Below are 16,040 nucleotides of genomic sequence, written 5' to 3'. Positions count from 1 at the left end.
CTATTATTCTGAAGCAGCAAGTTTTAATCTGTCTTTCCATATTTGATGGCATTAGCCATTTGCCCTCTAGAAGTAGTTCTTCATGACCAGTTTTATTACATTCTAGGCCTTAACTCTTCATGTGGCAGGAATTTTACTAACTGGTTGCGTAATATGTTCACCAATATCTCTCCCCCCCCCCAGCCTTTTATTTACAGTCCACTTATTATTTTTCTAGTCCTCCTCCTGAGAATTAGTCTTGGGGGTTTTTCTGTTTCGTTTTTAAAGAAGAAGTGAGAGATGGCGCATTTGGGATCTGAAGCACAAGGAAGAGACAGAAGTTGTCAGACAGGAACAGACCAATGGCTCAGAAGCCTCTTTAAACAGGGGCAGATATAGGATGCTACTGGAGAAGGTGTAAATCCTTCATGAAGCACCTAATTGTGCAAAACTCTATATATGGGGACATTTATTACTGACCCCAGCTGCTGCTCAGCTTGTTCCCTGAAGCATGAAGATTGATGGCACCAATGGTTCTCATCTGAGCTACTGTCACTGCAGATGCCATCTGCGTTCAGAAGTCTCCTTTGCCTTTAAATACCGTCTCACACTGGTGAATTCTACAGGTTAATTATATGCAGTGGTGAGTGGGCAGGGGCATGGAAGAAAGGCAAACGTTACTTGGGATAATGATTCTTCCGTCCGCCCCCCCCCCAAAAAAAAATAACCTTCTTTTAGTTACTTCACACCTAAGCTCTTTCATTTCTGGTGAAGAAAAGAGCACAAGAAGTACAGTTGCTCCCCTTTACTACTATATTTATTGGTACATCCCACTATAAAGTGACGCCTCCAGTAGAAGGTCCCAGGAAGGAGCTGGCGCAAGGAAGTTCATTTAAATTGCAGCAGGTGGGGATTTGTCATTTTTGGTCAGACCCTTCGGGTACTTGAAAAAGCTTAAATGCTGTGTGAGTGTGTAAATTATAAAAATATAAGCAAATATATTTTGCCCTAAGGCAGGTATATGGGAGCACTCGGAAAACTGACCAAAATGACACATCTCCACAAGGTATTGCAATTTAAAAACAACCTCCTTCTCCTTTACTTCCTAAGCATGTTCTACTGGAAGCAAGGCAGCTTCTCTACATAGTGAGATATGGCTATGGACATCTAAGTCTGTTGCAAGAGATTCTGTACATTGTTTGGCAAGGTAGACAAAATGTCCTTGCAGTTAGAACAAGAGACTCAAGTTAGTACTTTTATGTCCCATTCCTTAGACCTAGAATGGAAGAGAACAGGTTCCCAAATGTCTACCTCCCCTTGAGTGCTTTTTGAAGGAAGTCCTATGGAACCACGCACATAAAAAGCAGTAGCTGATCATTCGTATTGCCTTATCAAAAAGAACCATAGGTTTGGGGGGGGTACTTGTTTCCTGCAAGATCCTCAAGTTAATCTCAGAAAAGTCCACATAGAAACACAGAATTGTATTGTTGGAAGGGACCCCAAGGGTCTTCTAGTCCAACCCTCCGGCAATGCAGGAATCTCAACATGGCTGACCAATTGTGGTATAGCATTTTCCACAGCCATCTCTTCAAGAGAGTTCTGCCACAGAGCAAGACAGAATATCATATCTGCCTTTGGACAAGCAAATGCAGTAAAGATGTAGGCATAGTATTAGTTGCCCCTCTGTGGCACATGGTAAGTCGCAAAACAGTGGCATACATATTACATCAAGCCAAACCACACAGTATTATAACCCCCACATTGTTGATGTCAGATGATTGACAGGTGGGTTGTCCTGCTCACCTATCTAGTCCCTTGCACGGAACATCCCAAGTGACTGTCAGCCAGCTGGTTATCAAGCACTTGGGAATTGCAGCACAAGGGGCTGTGTCAGTCCTATGCTCAGCACTGAACGTAGGGCTTGCAAAGTGCTTTGTGCACCACTGCTCAAATGCCTGATAGTCAGCTGTCTATTGGGAGCTAGTGAAGTGCTGCACATAATGCTTTGCAAGCCCTGTGCAATCAAGCTCCCCATGGGGAACTCAGTCGTGCAACCTATCTAGCCACATCTCTCCTTGCATCACAACTGATGTCACATATGGCATCACATGTAGGGCAGCGGGGCATTATTTCAGGAAAACAGGCCCAACAGGCTTATTTGGTCCAGAGTCCATGTGCCATTCTCTCCTCCAATAGTAAAACCACTGCAATACAAAAAGTTGTGTGTCTGGTTGGTTTTTTGTTTGTTTGTTTGTTTGTTTTAAAAATAGCAGTCTCACACATTGGGGGCAGAGGAGATGAATTACTTGAGCATTTAGCTGTAAATGTCCCACACACACACACATTGTACATCCTGACAAAGCAATAGCTTTAAATCAGGAGCAATCGCTTTTACACGTTCCCACAGTGGCTTAGGCCAAACAGCACCAGGTTCATGCTACTCAGTGAGTACTGCATAATACTTTACCTGGGCAATGAGTGAGCACACATCTGTTTACTAGAGCCCACAATACTGTTAAACTAATTGCAGTGCCAAGCCCCAAGGCACCATGAAGACAGCCTTACTACAGCCACACACGCCCCTCTGAAGGAGGGGGAGAACTGTGTCTCTTTCATTCAGCAGGGGTGACTCTGAGAAGCATGACATGCATGATTACCCTTCAGATCAGGGGAACAGTGGCTTAACTGCATGAGAAACGGCTGTTATTCAGGTAATGGATTTACAGTGCTCACTACTAAAGTATCAGACACAGCAATTTTTTACAGCTTTCACGCTGGAATTTACAACTTAGACGAGAGGCGATCTCCGTATGAGTCTGGGCTCATTGCCTTATTTAGTATCTGCGGTTACTAAAGTTTCCTCTTAAGTTTGTTTTGAAAGGTAAATTGTAAGCACTTAAATCCATACACAAACACATGCAAATGCTACATAAAAATTATATGCACATATATGCCTAAGAAATGGACACAAAAAACCCTGTAGTGCATGTGTTCCTATTTTCCTTTACAAGCAGCACATTTAGAAAGACCACCAAAACAGAGCTGAACTGTGTGAGCATGGGCAAACACACAGTATGCCAAAGGGGAACTCTGGCATGTACTCTTTGTTACCTCCAAATACCTGGCCAAGCAGGGTAGCTAGTGCTTCTAATTTGGGACTACTTAATCCCTGATTTGAAGGAAAGACAGCAAATATGTGGAGTACCTTCACAATGTGGCACCCATGTGTGTATTTGAGTCAGCTCCAAAGGGTAACACTGCTGTGAGCATACAAGATCACCTTTAGGACTTTGTGTGAGCAGAAAGAATCCACAGTGACATGGTAACAATTGTTACGGCTGGTCAGTTTTCAAGGCAGGTGACAGTGCAGTGTTTGTAAGATGTGATTCATTGGGCTGCCCCAAAAGCCTGCTAGTACTACACAATGCCAGCACTACACTGGCTTACTTGCAAAGCTGGAGATAGAAAAAAAAAACACATGAACAGTATCAGTAAAGTATGTACACAACTGAAGGAGGATGGTTCATACTCAGAGGAGCACCTTCCAATAGGGTTGGCCACAAGATTAAGTATGCTTGCAGTTACAAGTGGACATACAAACAGCCATGAGCCAATCTGTTCACATGACTCTAAGAATATCCTGCCACTGAATGGGGAGTGTGGGGTACAGAGAAAAAGAAGCAGAGTGTGAACACACAAGGATCCGTCATAAACAAAGTCAAACATTTTGGTAAAAGTAAGCTGGAATGCTAATTTAAGGTATGCACATACCTAGGCATAAATGCTAATCCTAAAGAAGTCACATCTGTGAAAAAGTCACTTCCATGAAAAAATATTCATTCCAATCAGAATTTTATGGAAGTAGGTTTTATGAAGGCAAGATTACTAAATGTGGCTAAGAACTGACAGCAGAAGACTATCCACAACCCCTCCCACCAATTAACCTACCCTATTCATGGCTTATTATCTTTCCATTGCCCTTTTTCTGCATTCTACTATACCACATAGTAGTATAAAGATCAAGGAAAAGGTTTGGGATCCGTTTTAGATCAACCTGTTCCTAACAGGTTGAGAGAAGCACTCAAAAGGTAGGTAAGCAAGAGAGTGTCTGGAAGAATCAAATCCTCAGTACCTGCTGCTGCTGAAAATGCAAGAGTTCCACGGGGCTCATTTCTCCATTGGTTTCTCCACTGGCTCCTCCTTCTCTTCCACATCCACCACCGCCTCCTCCATCAGTTGGATTGTTTAGGCTGCTGACCCCATTCTGACTGGAGGGAGTAGAACGTATTGTCTCCGAGGCAGATTCAACCATCATGACTTGCTAGCAGCACCTGCATAAGCAAAGCAGTCTATTACAAGAGCATAAATTTCAGCTGAAGCTACTATCTATGCTATACTGGAAGGCATCACTCTGCACAATGTTGTTCACACTGCAACAGCGTTCGGTTGTCCCATTTTACGACAAGGAATTTCATTAGTGCAAGGAGTTTCTGAGCTCTGAACGCAGTACTGCGCCTAGGATTCAGATTAAAACTGCAGAGTGGAAGGAAAGGAGGACCTTTTTCTGCCTCCCCACTTCTAGGTACAGGAGAAGAGACCCTCTTAAGAATATTAGGGGGGTGGACACGGGAAGGACTAGACAATGTGAAAAATAAACATAATATTCTAGCTGCAGTTCATTCATTTTCAGCTTTGAATTCTTGTTATAGAAAAACACGCCTGGGCATTCAGTTGTTTTGCCCATAACCTCGGTTTAAGGTGCCATTTAGCGCCTAGCTTTCATATCAGTTTCAAACACTGCACTGCAATGACCTAAGCACGACAGACTCCTCCCCATCCCAGATGTATAAATGCCCCAAGACATCCAGAAAGCAGGAACCAATGGGACATTTGCCAGAGAACAGCTGTGCCCACAAAGTTGTTTAGTACAGCAACGTCTTCAGTACACACACTAACATGTCCTCTTTTTTACCAAGTGAAACTCTCATAGAAATTAAAATAGCTTAGCTGCTAGGAGTCGTTTTCATAACACACTTGCTCTGGGCCTGCTCCAATGCATAGAATTTGGAGAAGCTCCTTACTTAGTAGAAACCGGTAGAAGAAGAAGAAAAGAATCCCTCATACAGAGTTTAGAAGTCAAAAGCATCACAGGAGGCCTAGGAGAAAGTATATCTGTCACCTACCTGAAACATTGTGAGAAACAGGCACTTCCATGACTGCTTCCAATGACATGCCTCAATCGGGGGGGGGGGGGCTGAAGCCCAGTTCAACAGGTTCACTCACACAACATGAGATCTAGTAAATGAACCACTGACTATATTTTTGTTGTTGTGATCATATTATGGATTATGATGCTTTGCATGGCCTGGTGAATAATGTCCGCTAGAGTAAACCTCTGAAGATAAAATGTGGTTTCTGCACTCTAAATGGGTGTATCAGCATAATGATTTCAAAAGAAAATGATGGCGCAACAAAGGACTTCCCACATGAGCTGATGGAGTTGGCAATTTAATATTTCCAAGTCTCCTACCTAGCCATGCAGTCAGCACAAACACATCTGGATAAACTAAGATTTCATAAGAAAAGCAGGAGGTACTTCAGGAAATGTTTGCCTTTGAAAAGACCCTTGCCCCCCATCTTCCACAAAATGCTGTTAAAAACCAAAGCATTTCTTCACCTTAACATGTAAATTGCAATGAATATGAAAGTTTTCGATTTCTATAGTTTGTCTTAGTGGTGATTACATCAACATAAAACCTGTTAAACCAGGGGTGGGGAGCCTCTGATCCTCCAGATGTGTTTGGACTACAATGCCCACCACAGCTAACCACTGACCATGATGCCGTGGGCTGACTGGAGAAGGAGTCTAACAACACATGGAGGGTCACAGCATAAGGCAATCACTGCACATTTTAGCAGCTACTCAATACATAAGTGAATGGTAGGTTGCCAATCCCTGCAAGTTTGGGCTGAAGAGTTAACAAATACCAGGGCAGGATATGCTGATATTTCCATTTTATTGTTAATAAATAGAAGGCAGCTTTCCTTTTTCAAAGAGTAGCACTTTACTCCAATCTTAACTTCATCATAACATAACTTTTGTACACTTTAGTGAGAAGCATATTCCTGCTGTTTGCTCTGTTTTGTTCCAAGGCTCAAAAAGAGTAGCAGCTATGCTGTGTGTTTTCATTTCAACATGTACCAATACCCCACTTTTCCTTTCAGAAGGAAGCCCAAATAAACAGCATACAAAAACAAGTATCAGAAGACAACCAAGCAATATGAAAACAAGCTACAATAAGCCTGCAGAGCGCTGATTCAATGCCTAAAAGAAAGCCAATTAATAAACACTACCCCCCAAAATAAACAAAACAATGGGTTAATAAAACACATACATTAGTCAAAACTGAAGCAGCCAATATACTAGGAATTGGGACATACCATTAAAAGGGGGCAAGTCCACCCTAGAGACAGGAGAAACCAAGAAAACCACCACACACGATAGCAGCAAAGAATACCAAGAGCCACAATACCCCCCAAACCTCTCATGTAAAACCTCTCTCACTGCAGGTTACTATTCCCTTGCATTATATGAGTATGGGTGACACGGTTTTTAAGCATCCAAAGGAAAACAAACAGCAACGTGAAATAGAATTACTGCTGCTCAAGTGCAAAGTGTACAGTAGCAAGAGCACATACTGCAGTAAACCAGCAGGCATCAGGAAGGCATCCGTAGCAAACTAAAGCCAGGTCTATTTTGAAAATCCAGCCCTAACTTCAAAGAAGCCGCCAGATAGGCAAAGCAAGGAACTAGTAGACAGCAGCTCTGCTTTTAAACCCACCTTATAGTCAAAGGCGACTTTCCACATTTTTACCATAGATGGGAGTGGGTATGCAAGGCTGGACAAATTACCATCCTGAAAAATCGTGTGCCCATATGTCTAAATTTGAAATTAGCACCACCGGAATGATAGTGGGAGAAGCAATACAGCAGACCCGGCTGTTTGTTCCACTTTGTTTTTGAAACCTTTAATGCTTGTCAGTTAAAGTTTCTTTCCTCTTTAAAATGAAAAAAGGGGTGGGGGATACAAAGAAGCTGTCTCTGCTTCTTCAACTGGTCTTCAACTGCTGGGTCTGGACTCATTACAGGTCATGTCCTGCTCTAAGGTGGGTTGCAGCAGCCACAGTACCACCATACAAATACATGGCTAAAAAAGGAAAGGAAGAAATGTTTGGGCTAAAAGGTGGGTCCTCAGTTCAGAAAAGACTACCGATGTGGAGGGGTTTTTGTTCCAGTCTCAGAAACTAACTAAGAAAAACCAAACAACTAAGAACGTAGTGGTCCTAAAGGACTCTTGGGAAGAAGTAATTTCTATCTCAAGCACATGCATCTATCAAGAACCCTCCATTAAAGAAAATGCCGCTGTGAGTGGGATAAAAACTATGGGGAATCACATACACACAATCACATAATAATAATAATAATAATAATAATAATAATAATAATAAATTTTTATTTATACCCCGCCCTTCCCGGTTCAGAAAATCAGGCTCAGGGCGGCTAACAACAAATTTGAAACACTTAATTGATGCAACAAAAAACAGCATAAAATACAGTATAAAACATGAATAACAATAAATTCAGAATTCAAAAATCAGTTTAGGGGGAAAGTCCATCCAATAAACATTAGATGATCACCAGGGCTAGCTGGCTAAATTAGTCCTATTTGGGCCAGCGAGGAGACCAGGGGAGAATTAGCTGTGGGATCCCAGTTAGCAACCCTGTCAGGCTGAGAGAGACACACAGAGAGAAAACAGAGCAGAAGAGAACAGAAGAGAGGAGAGAAAGAGAGAGAGAGAGATGAATATGACTGATCATGGTATACCCAAGGGAGCTTCAAGGCCATTGGGTACCCAATCTCCCTCGTCTCAGTCCAACACTAACCACAATGTCCACATTAGCCTTCTGGATAAAAGGTGCCCCCCTTCTTAAAAAAAGAAAAAAAGACTTTTGACCATCTCTATCCTCTTTCAGGACCAAGAAGGCAGCCAGCCTTGAATAACTTGGCTCACTCACTTTCGCTCTTCCTTCCTGAAAGGGCCGCAAGAAGGCCTTGGACTTGGCACGCCACCCCTGAACTGCAGGCCAACAGCCTGCCAGGCAAGGTTGCCATGGGAGTGTGGAGAGACAACTGGCAGCAGGTTGATGGAAACACAAAAGGAAACAATACTTTCTGAGGTTCAAACATGGGGAAGGGAGAATAGGGGAGGTTAATCCTCCCCCACCCATACTCACTATTAGGGAGAGTTCAGAGGCAATATTGATTTCTTCCCATTCATGTTCCTATAACCTGTAAGGTATTTTGCCACTTGTACAGCTTAAATAATCCTGTAGGGGTAATATGGATCAGAGGACTTTCCTTTTCCATCCCAAAGGAAACCTGTAAATAGTGATGGCAGTAGACCTCGTAACAACTTTAAGGAGCCCATAGGGAAAACTGGGGTCTGTATTCTACCCTTATACTGCCAGGATTCCATAGCAATATGCATTCATATGATCTTCTCATTTTCCTTTTAAGCACACTCTTTTTCTGAGTACCTGGGTTGCTCTGCTGGTATACTGGTTGGCATGGGGCCACTCACTTCTCTAAATAGAATTAAGTATGGTAAGTTCTGGACTTTAATATTTTGTAAGTCTCTATGCATTGAGTTTGTAAAAAGCGAAAAACTCAGAACTACAAGGAGGAAGACAAAGATTATGTCATCCTACAGAGCTGGGCAAGAATTAGTTGACATCACACACACACACACACACACACACAGAGAGAGAGAGAGAGAGAGAGAGAGAGAGAGAGAGACTTATTGACAAAAGGAAGAAAAAGAGGAGTTGAAAAAAGTCAGTTTTTTATTCTTCATACATTCAAAATCATCACTTCTGACTGGATTTATTTAGAGTAACTGTTTCCCCTAGCTGTACGCACAATCAGTAACATGTCCAGTGAGAGATGCTCTAGATTACTTACTTAGTAAATTGCCTGGTACACTGACAGCAGGAATTATTTGCAGTGAGGTTTGGCATTGGATAGGCCCAGCAGCTGGTATCTGCTTGACTTTAATAAAATGCTAGATTTTTTGCAGGGCAGGAGGGGATTCTTATAGAAAATTCTTTTTGGAAGATGGAAAAGGTTCCTTTTTCTAAATTTCTCATTTGAGATAGTTAAGAATGCACTATTGTCATGTTTTCAAGCTTTTCTCTGCAACCAGAAAAGCTAGGAGTTTGTTTTAAACATAAAGTGAAAGAAGATTCTAATATTGACTCACGTTACTTTAGCAGTATACTACAAATAGTTATATCAGCGTAAAGGAGGAAATACCAATTATCTTAAACTGGTAGCACCAATTCTGTTAGATCAATGGGCAGAGTTTTGCTATCCCAATTCTATATGGCAGTGCCATTTCACCTTAATAAATCTATCTACAATTGACGTAAGACTAAAACAAAATGGCTAAAACGCAACAGACACACTAGGGTGTCTTGTTTTAATTTTGTCTCTTGATAAAGGAAACAAGCTGCCAAGCCAGCAAAGAAGTGAAGAAGAAGAAAGACATTAACTGGGACTGATCAGAGAAGCGGTCAGCAAGTTTGAAAGCGGAAGAGGGGCAGCAAAAAAGGGATATTTCTTTTTTCTACCTTTTCTTTCCTATGCGTGGTTCCCCCCTCCCTTTTTTTGGCACGATAGACCGACAAACTGGGAACAACATAATTGCTGAAATGTGGCGTGTAATAATAGCTATTCAGAAGCTGATCATTCATATTAAACAGGGTGAAGCAAGCTTCTCATTTGCATGTTTGAGATTATATGCATTTCAAAAGTCATTTCCGCAGGGTGTATGAATGACATTAATTCCCATGTGGAGTTGTCGACTCTCTCCTGTAGTCCCTCACACTATCAAATACACACACACACACACACACACACACACACACACACACACTGACATACTTGTAGCTGCAGGAGAATTCAAGGGCACAGAGATTACTACATTTTTGGTTTTGTTGAAAATATACATGTTTCAGGCTAGTGATACTAGGACACAGGATAGTAGGGCACCGGAGAAACAGCATTCTGAGACAAAGGCTGTTGAACTTGGACTGTGGGAGTTGCAAAGTTAGCAGGAAAGATGATGAACATTTTGCAAGCAAAACAGAGATACAATTCAGCTTTTAGTCACATGCTAACTATACAAAGCTGCTGACAGTGCTTTCCAACATGCATCTTCCTACTTCACAGGGACACAAACTCTATTTTCAGCAAATAAGTTGTTCAAAATGTGAAAAAAACTTGCTTTTCAAAATCTCAACCACACTTTAAAAAAAAAAGCAATCCTAGCTGTACACATTATCAGTATTACCTACATTGTAAGTGCTGCTCAGACCTTCATAGTCCAATAGGATTCCTTTCCCCTTCCCTTTTTATATTCCTGCAATATTTTCTTTCAATTTATCAACTCCCTCCATCAAATCAGTGCCTCTGAAGCTTTTTTATTTTGTAGAAAAAATTTACCCTGCATTTTCACTCCACAAAAGGAGTTGCTTGAAATGGCTTATAAAAATAAAAGTAAGAATAAATTCCTAATTAAACCATAAAAACACAAAGTTATGAAGCTAAAAACAGCATCTAAAGCAAACATAAAGAGCAGCACAACCATAAAAGCAGCTACAGAATCTTGTTTCAAAAAGAACATTTCAATCACTGGTGGGCAAAAAAAGTATGATTGTATATTGTTTTGTTTCAATTTATAAATGCGGTGTGAGCACATGTGAAGGCCGTTAATACGAACACCAGAAGCTGCTGTATAGCAAATCATCATGCAAAGCTCCCTGCAACCTCACACCCTCCTCCTCCTGGTAAGCAAGAGAGACCCATCTGCCAGAATGGTAGCATAGAAGCTGCACTCCACTAGGCAAGTCACTTCTGCCATTCCATTGGCGCATCTAGCTCAGCATTGTCTCCACTGACTGGCAGTAGCTGTCCAGGGTTTAAGACAAGAGTATTTCCCAACATCACCTAGTAATTCTGGTAACTGACTTCCTGCAATCAATACATGTGCTCTGCCACTGAGCTATAGCCTCTCCCTCTTTATCCAAGGATAAAAACATTTAGAACTAAAAGCGGGAGAGCAATTTTAAAATCACACGAACGTTTTCGCCAGCATAGGCTTTGCTATTACAAGCGTGGGAACACAAAAGTAGATTTTAATCTTATACATGACGCATAGAAACAACATGAATCCATCTCCTTCAACTTGCCATTCCCCTCCATTACATCTTTGTTCAGCAGGCAATCCTAGCCACTTAGAGAAAAAAGACAGAGAAAAAACATGCAGCTTGCTCCAAAACGTCATGAGTTTGTATAACTGGTCAGGAGGCAAGGTGGAGTAGAATCACAGAATTCTAGAGTTGGAAAGGTCGCTGAGGATCATGTAGACCAACACCCCGCAACGCAGGAATATGCAGCAGCCCCAAACAGGCATTGAACCTACAACCTTGTCATTATCAGCACTGCGCTCTAACCAGATCCATTTTGTTTACCTACAGTTCTTTTCTAGCTTTTCTCCGGAGCTTAGGTACACTTAAATCAAACCAATTATAATAGGTCAACTGTACATATTAGTTTTATAGGTACAGATAATGTTTGCAGATGAAAAAAACGTAACCGAAAACATGCTACATGAATCATGCAGTTATGAATTGTGTTTATCTGCACCATGATACTTCGTATACAGAAGGAAGTATCTCTTCCAAGAGAGCACTTGCCATGAAGAAAGTATACATTATCTAACTGACTGATTGTATGCTTGAAAGTTTATACTGTACTGTATTGTATTGTATGTTGCCTAGCGGTTTGCTGCATAAACAACTAAGTAACTTTTAAAAATAGAAACAAAGTAGTCGTTTCTTCCTCAAAAGTATTCATCCACCCACCCATCCATCCATACACGCAGTTAGCAGATTCAAATGCATACCATCAACTAACATTTTATTGGGCAACACATGATGTGTTACAGGTGCTGTGATACAGTATGGTTCCTGCTTTCTCTTGTCTGGTTCCTATGCTCCTCTGACAATATTTGAATGAAGAGCAAACTTGGGATGGTTTAAAATGGTTTACTTCTCCCTCTACCCACATCAACAGCATTTATATGAGTACATATAGAGAACAAGGCAAGGTACTTTTAGTGCCATGTATGAAAATGCCTTAACCCTGGGATCCTCGTGTGATGGTTTGGGAAGGCAGCATGGTTGGTAGTGGTGTCCAGTTAGACCACCATCAAGAAAAAAAATTCGAAACAACTGCTGCAGAACAAAATCCCAGGCTTATCTTTATCTTTGCCCATTGATGCCCCAAGCAAATGCACTGGGTACTCATTTAATCCTAGTCCTGCCTGTCTGAAAACTGCTATTGTGGTAGACGGAAAAAGAAAACAAGCCGAATGCACTGAGAAATCCCAAACACACCAAGAACTGAACCATGAAGAAATACTATAGATTTGGGAAGGGACCACAGTTCAGCGGTAGAACACATGCTATGTGTGCAGAAGGTCCTAGGCGGAATCCCTGACATCTCCTGGTTTGGCTTGGTTTTTAAAGGGATCAGGTAGCAGGTGATGTGAAAGACCTCGGCCTGAGACTCTGGAGAGCCACTGCCAGTCAACAGACAATATTGAGCTAGATGGATAAATAGTCTGAGCTAGTATAAGTCAACTTCCTATGTCCCCATCTATCACAGGGGGCGATACATGGTTGCATAAGGCTTCAAAGCTCCAACCCACTATGATATGGGAGGAGAGTTTCATGATGAGATAAAGTATTTTAAAGTTAAACAGGTCCATGTTCCAAATATGTTTTCACATATTTTAGTAATAAATATTCAAGAGCCTACAGTTTATAGGGACTTCTAAGCATTTTAGGAAAGCAGTTGTTCCCGTACTGTCCATAAAAATAGCCACAGAAATACTGGAATATAAGAGTATTTATTCTCCCCCATAGGTCTAGAAGAATATCCTGATGACCACACCACGTACAACCTTTGCACTGAACATGTTCATTGAAGCTCCAGTGGGCTAAACACTATATTGAACTTTAAAGTTCAACTGTCACCAGCCATGCCAGAAAGTGGCTAAGCATTTCTGTACTCTGAAGAACAGTAACATTCCAAAATAAGCCCATGCCACCCAGACATTCCTGTGATCCACAACTTGTACACCAGGTGTGTATGATATAGGCAAGTGATACAATTTTACCAAAATCAAATTCCCACCAGTTTGCAAAACTATCAACATTCCCAACATTTCCTTGGTGGGGTGGGGTGGTTTTTTGTGTGTGCCCTTTTTACTGTTTTCCCCACTTTTAATCTTAATTCTCAAACTTTCGCTGCATGGGCGGCGGTGTTTGAGAGAAATAGATAGAATCAATTTTCATCCAAACCAGTGGGGGGGGGGTGTTCCTAGTTAAGTAAGAATTTACTCCACAAAGTGTTAGGGACAAAATGCTGTTTACAGTTTTAGAGGACTGTGTCAGATAGTTACCCTCTACTGATATATGCCGGCAACTTTTTAAAAAATGCAGCTAGAATAAAGCAAGGGAAAGAGCAGTCATATTCCCACATCTGAGGTTTGCCAATAAAAACTTGACATGCAACCCTAAAAGTGGTTCTAAACCCAGGGAAGTGTAACGAACCCTCAAGTTATGACTTTTTAACACACAATGATTTGGAAAAAGTTTTAAATTATGGCTTTTAAAGACATTGGGTTCCCAGTGCTATTTGGACAACTATAGCACCCAGAAGGCTCAGTAAGGCCTGTGTCTCCTCCCCAAAGGGCTGCTTTGCGGGCTATAGTTTAAGAGCATACATCACAGAGCATGCAGCTTGACTGACACATTTTAAATAGATGCATGCAGCGGCGTGACAGATGTGATTGAACAAGATGTGTACACTTTGAGCCTACATATTATTACTACACTTATAGCTCACTTTTCTTCCACAGAGCTCAAAATGGCATATCAATAGCACCTCCAGACTGTCAGCATTTTGCACGAAGGAGTCAAGCACATACCAAGAAATTTAGGTTTGTGCAATTAAAGTGGATTAAAGTGCTTTATCATCCCACCACAACAAATCCACTTTAAAAAAGAAACTGACTTTTGTGGTTAGGGAAGTGACAGGGAAATGCATTGAAAAGTGTGATATGAACAAATGGTCACTGCAAAGACGTATGAATACACCACAAGCAAATCAGGATGAATGTTCATTGTTGTATGACCTCCCCACAAACAAATCAGAACCCCTAGGTACAACGTAACTCCTGTGAAAGCAAATCAGGATGAATGATCAATAAATAGGTTGTCTGGAAGACCCCAAAGAATTCCCAGATAGTATCCCTAATTTACATGCTAAGAATACCCAGGCCTGCTTCAAGGCAACAAGTCTGTTGAATCACATGCCTTCAGAGCACAAACCTGGCTACAGCCTCATAAGAACATAAGAGCTTGTTGGATCAGGCCCATCTAGTCCTGTATCCTGTACTCTCACAGTGGCCAACCAATGCCTGTGGGAAAAACTCGGTTCTGACAATTCTCTAAACCACAATTTGGCTACATGGAACTGGCGGAAATGACTGGCAGAATCCGAGACCAGGGAGAAGAGTCAGTGGAAGAAGATTGGAGGAAATTTAAAACTTATTTGCAGAAATATTGTAAAATTTTTGAATGTTGAGGACATTGAAATGAATTGCAGGGGTTTTAGCAACAAGGTAAAATATAAGATTGGATTAATAATAGATAGAATAATAGGACATGAACTTGCTGAATTAATTTTTAAAAGGGATACAAAAATGGGAGATGTGAGGAAGTCAGGAAAATAAGTTAACTAAAGAGGATAATTTAAGAAAGAGGGATTTTTTTTTCTTTATATATATGTCTTTTTCCTATTTCTTTTTTGTGTTTAATGTTTGTAGCTTTGTATTTTATAACTTTGTATCTTTTTTGTCTTTACTATTTTTCTAAACTTCTTATTGTTAAAACCTAATAAAATATTATATATATATATATATATATATATATATATATATATATATATATATAAAATAAACCACAATTTGGAAGGATTAGAAACATGACACTGGTTTCCTCCTCAGTTTCCTGATTTGTTCTAACTATAGCTTGTCATGGCATCCAAATCAAGCAAACCATAGTTGCCAGATTCCAAATCCATGCTTAGAACAACCAGGAAATGGAGAATGTTAGATGGAAGGAGTGAAGCCATGGTCTATTTCCAGCCTTCAAATCACATTCTGAACGGGATGTCTGAGCTAGACAATGGGAAAATATTTAGGCTGCAATTCTGTACCCATTTACTTGGGACTAAGCCCTATGACACAGGTGGCGCTGTGGGTTAAACCACAGAGCACAGGGCTTGCCAATCAGAAGGTCGGCGGTTTGAATCCCTGCGACGGGGTGAGCTCCTGTTGCTCAGTCCCTGCTCCTGCCAACCTAGCAGTTCGAAAGCACGAAGTGCAAGTAGATAAATAGGTACCACTCTGGTGGGAAGGTAAACGGCATTTCCATGTGCTGCTCTGGTTCACCAGAAGCAGCTTAGTCATGCTGGCCACATGACATGGAAGCTGTACGCCAGCTCCCTCGGCCAGTAAAGCGAGATGAGTGCTGCAAGCCCAGAGTCCTCTGCGACTGGACCTAATGGTCAGGGGTCCCTTTACCTTTGAACCCTATGAACCCTATGAACTCAGTTACTTCTCAGTAGACATGAATAGAATTGCACTCTTAGTCACGTCACACAATTGAGACAAATAATAATCATAGCAGTGAGTAACAAACTGACCCTAACATCAGCTCATGGCTTCAGATACATACTCAGAATAAAGTCAAGTACCTATTTCACTGATGTTAATTCCACTTTTCTGCATATGGTGAATAATAGAGGAGTATCTTCTACTTCACAACCACAATCCTTTTGCCCATTTGTTAGTACACTCACATCATT

At 41.2% G+C, this 16,040-nt stretch overlaps 1 protein-coding gene across 5 annotated transcripts in view; it reads right to left on the bottom strand.

Annotated features, from left to right (window-relative positions):
• Positions 1 to 16,040, bottom strand: part of FOXP4 (forkhead box P4) — a 160,803-nt gene that overhangs the window by 114,219 nt on the left and 30,544 nt on the right. For all 5 annotated transcript variants that reach the window (XM_082226855.1, XM_082226856.1, XM_082226853.1 and 2 more), the window contains exon 2: positions 4,112 to 4,310. In XM_082226855.1, the coding sequence (XP_082082981.1) occupies positions 4,112 to 4,294 (183 nt within the window). In that variant the 5' untranslated portion in view covers positions 4,295 to 4,310. The remainder of the gene's footprint in view (positions 1 to 4,111; positions 4,311 to 16,040) is intronic.

This window comes from Podarcis vaucheri (assembly GCF_965113315.1).
Source record: "Podarcis vaucheri genome assembly, chromosome: 6".
Taxonomy (NCBI): Eukaryota; Metazoa; Chordata; class Lepidosauria; order Squamata; family Lacertidae; genus Podarcis; species Podarcis vaucheri.
This window is presented reverse-complemented; position numbering and strand designations above follow the sequence as displayed.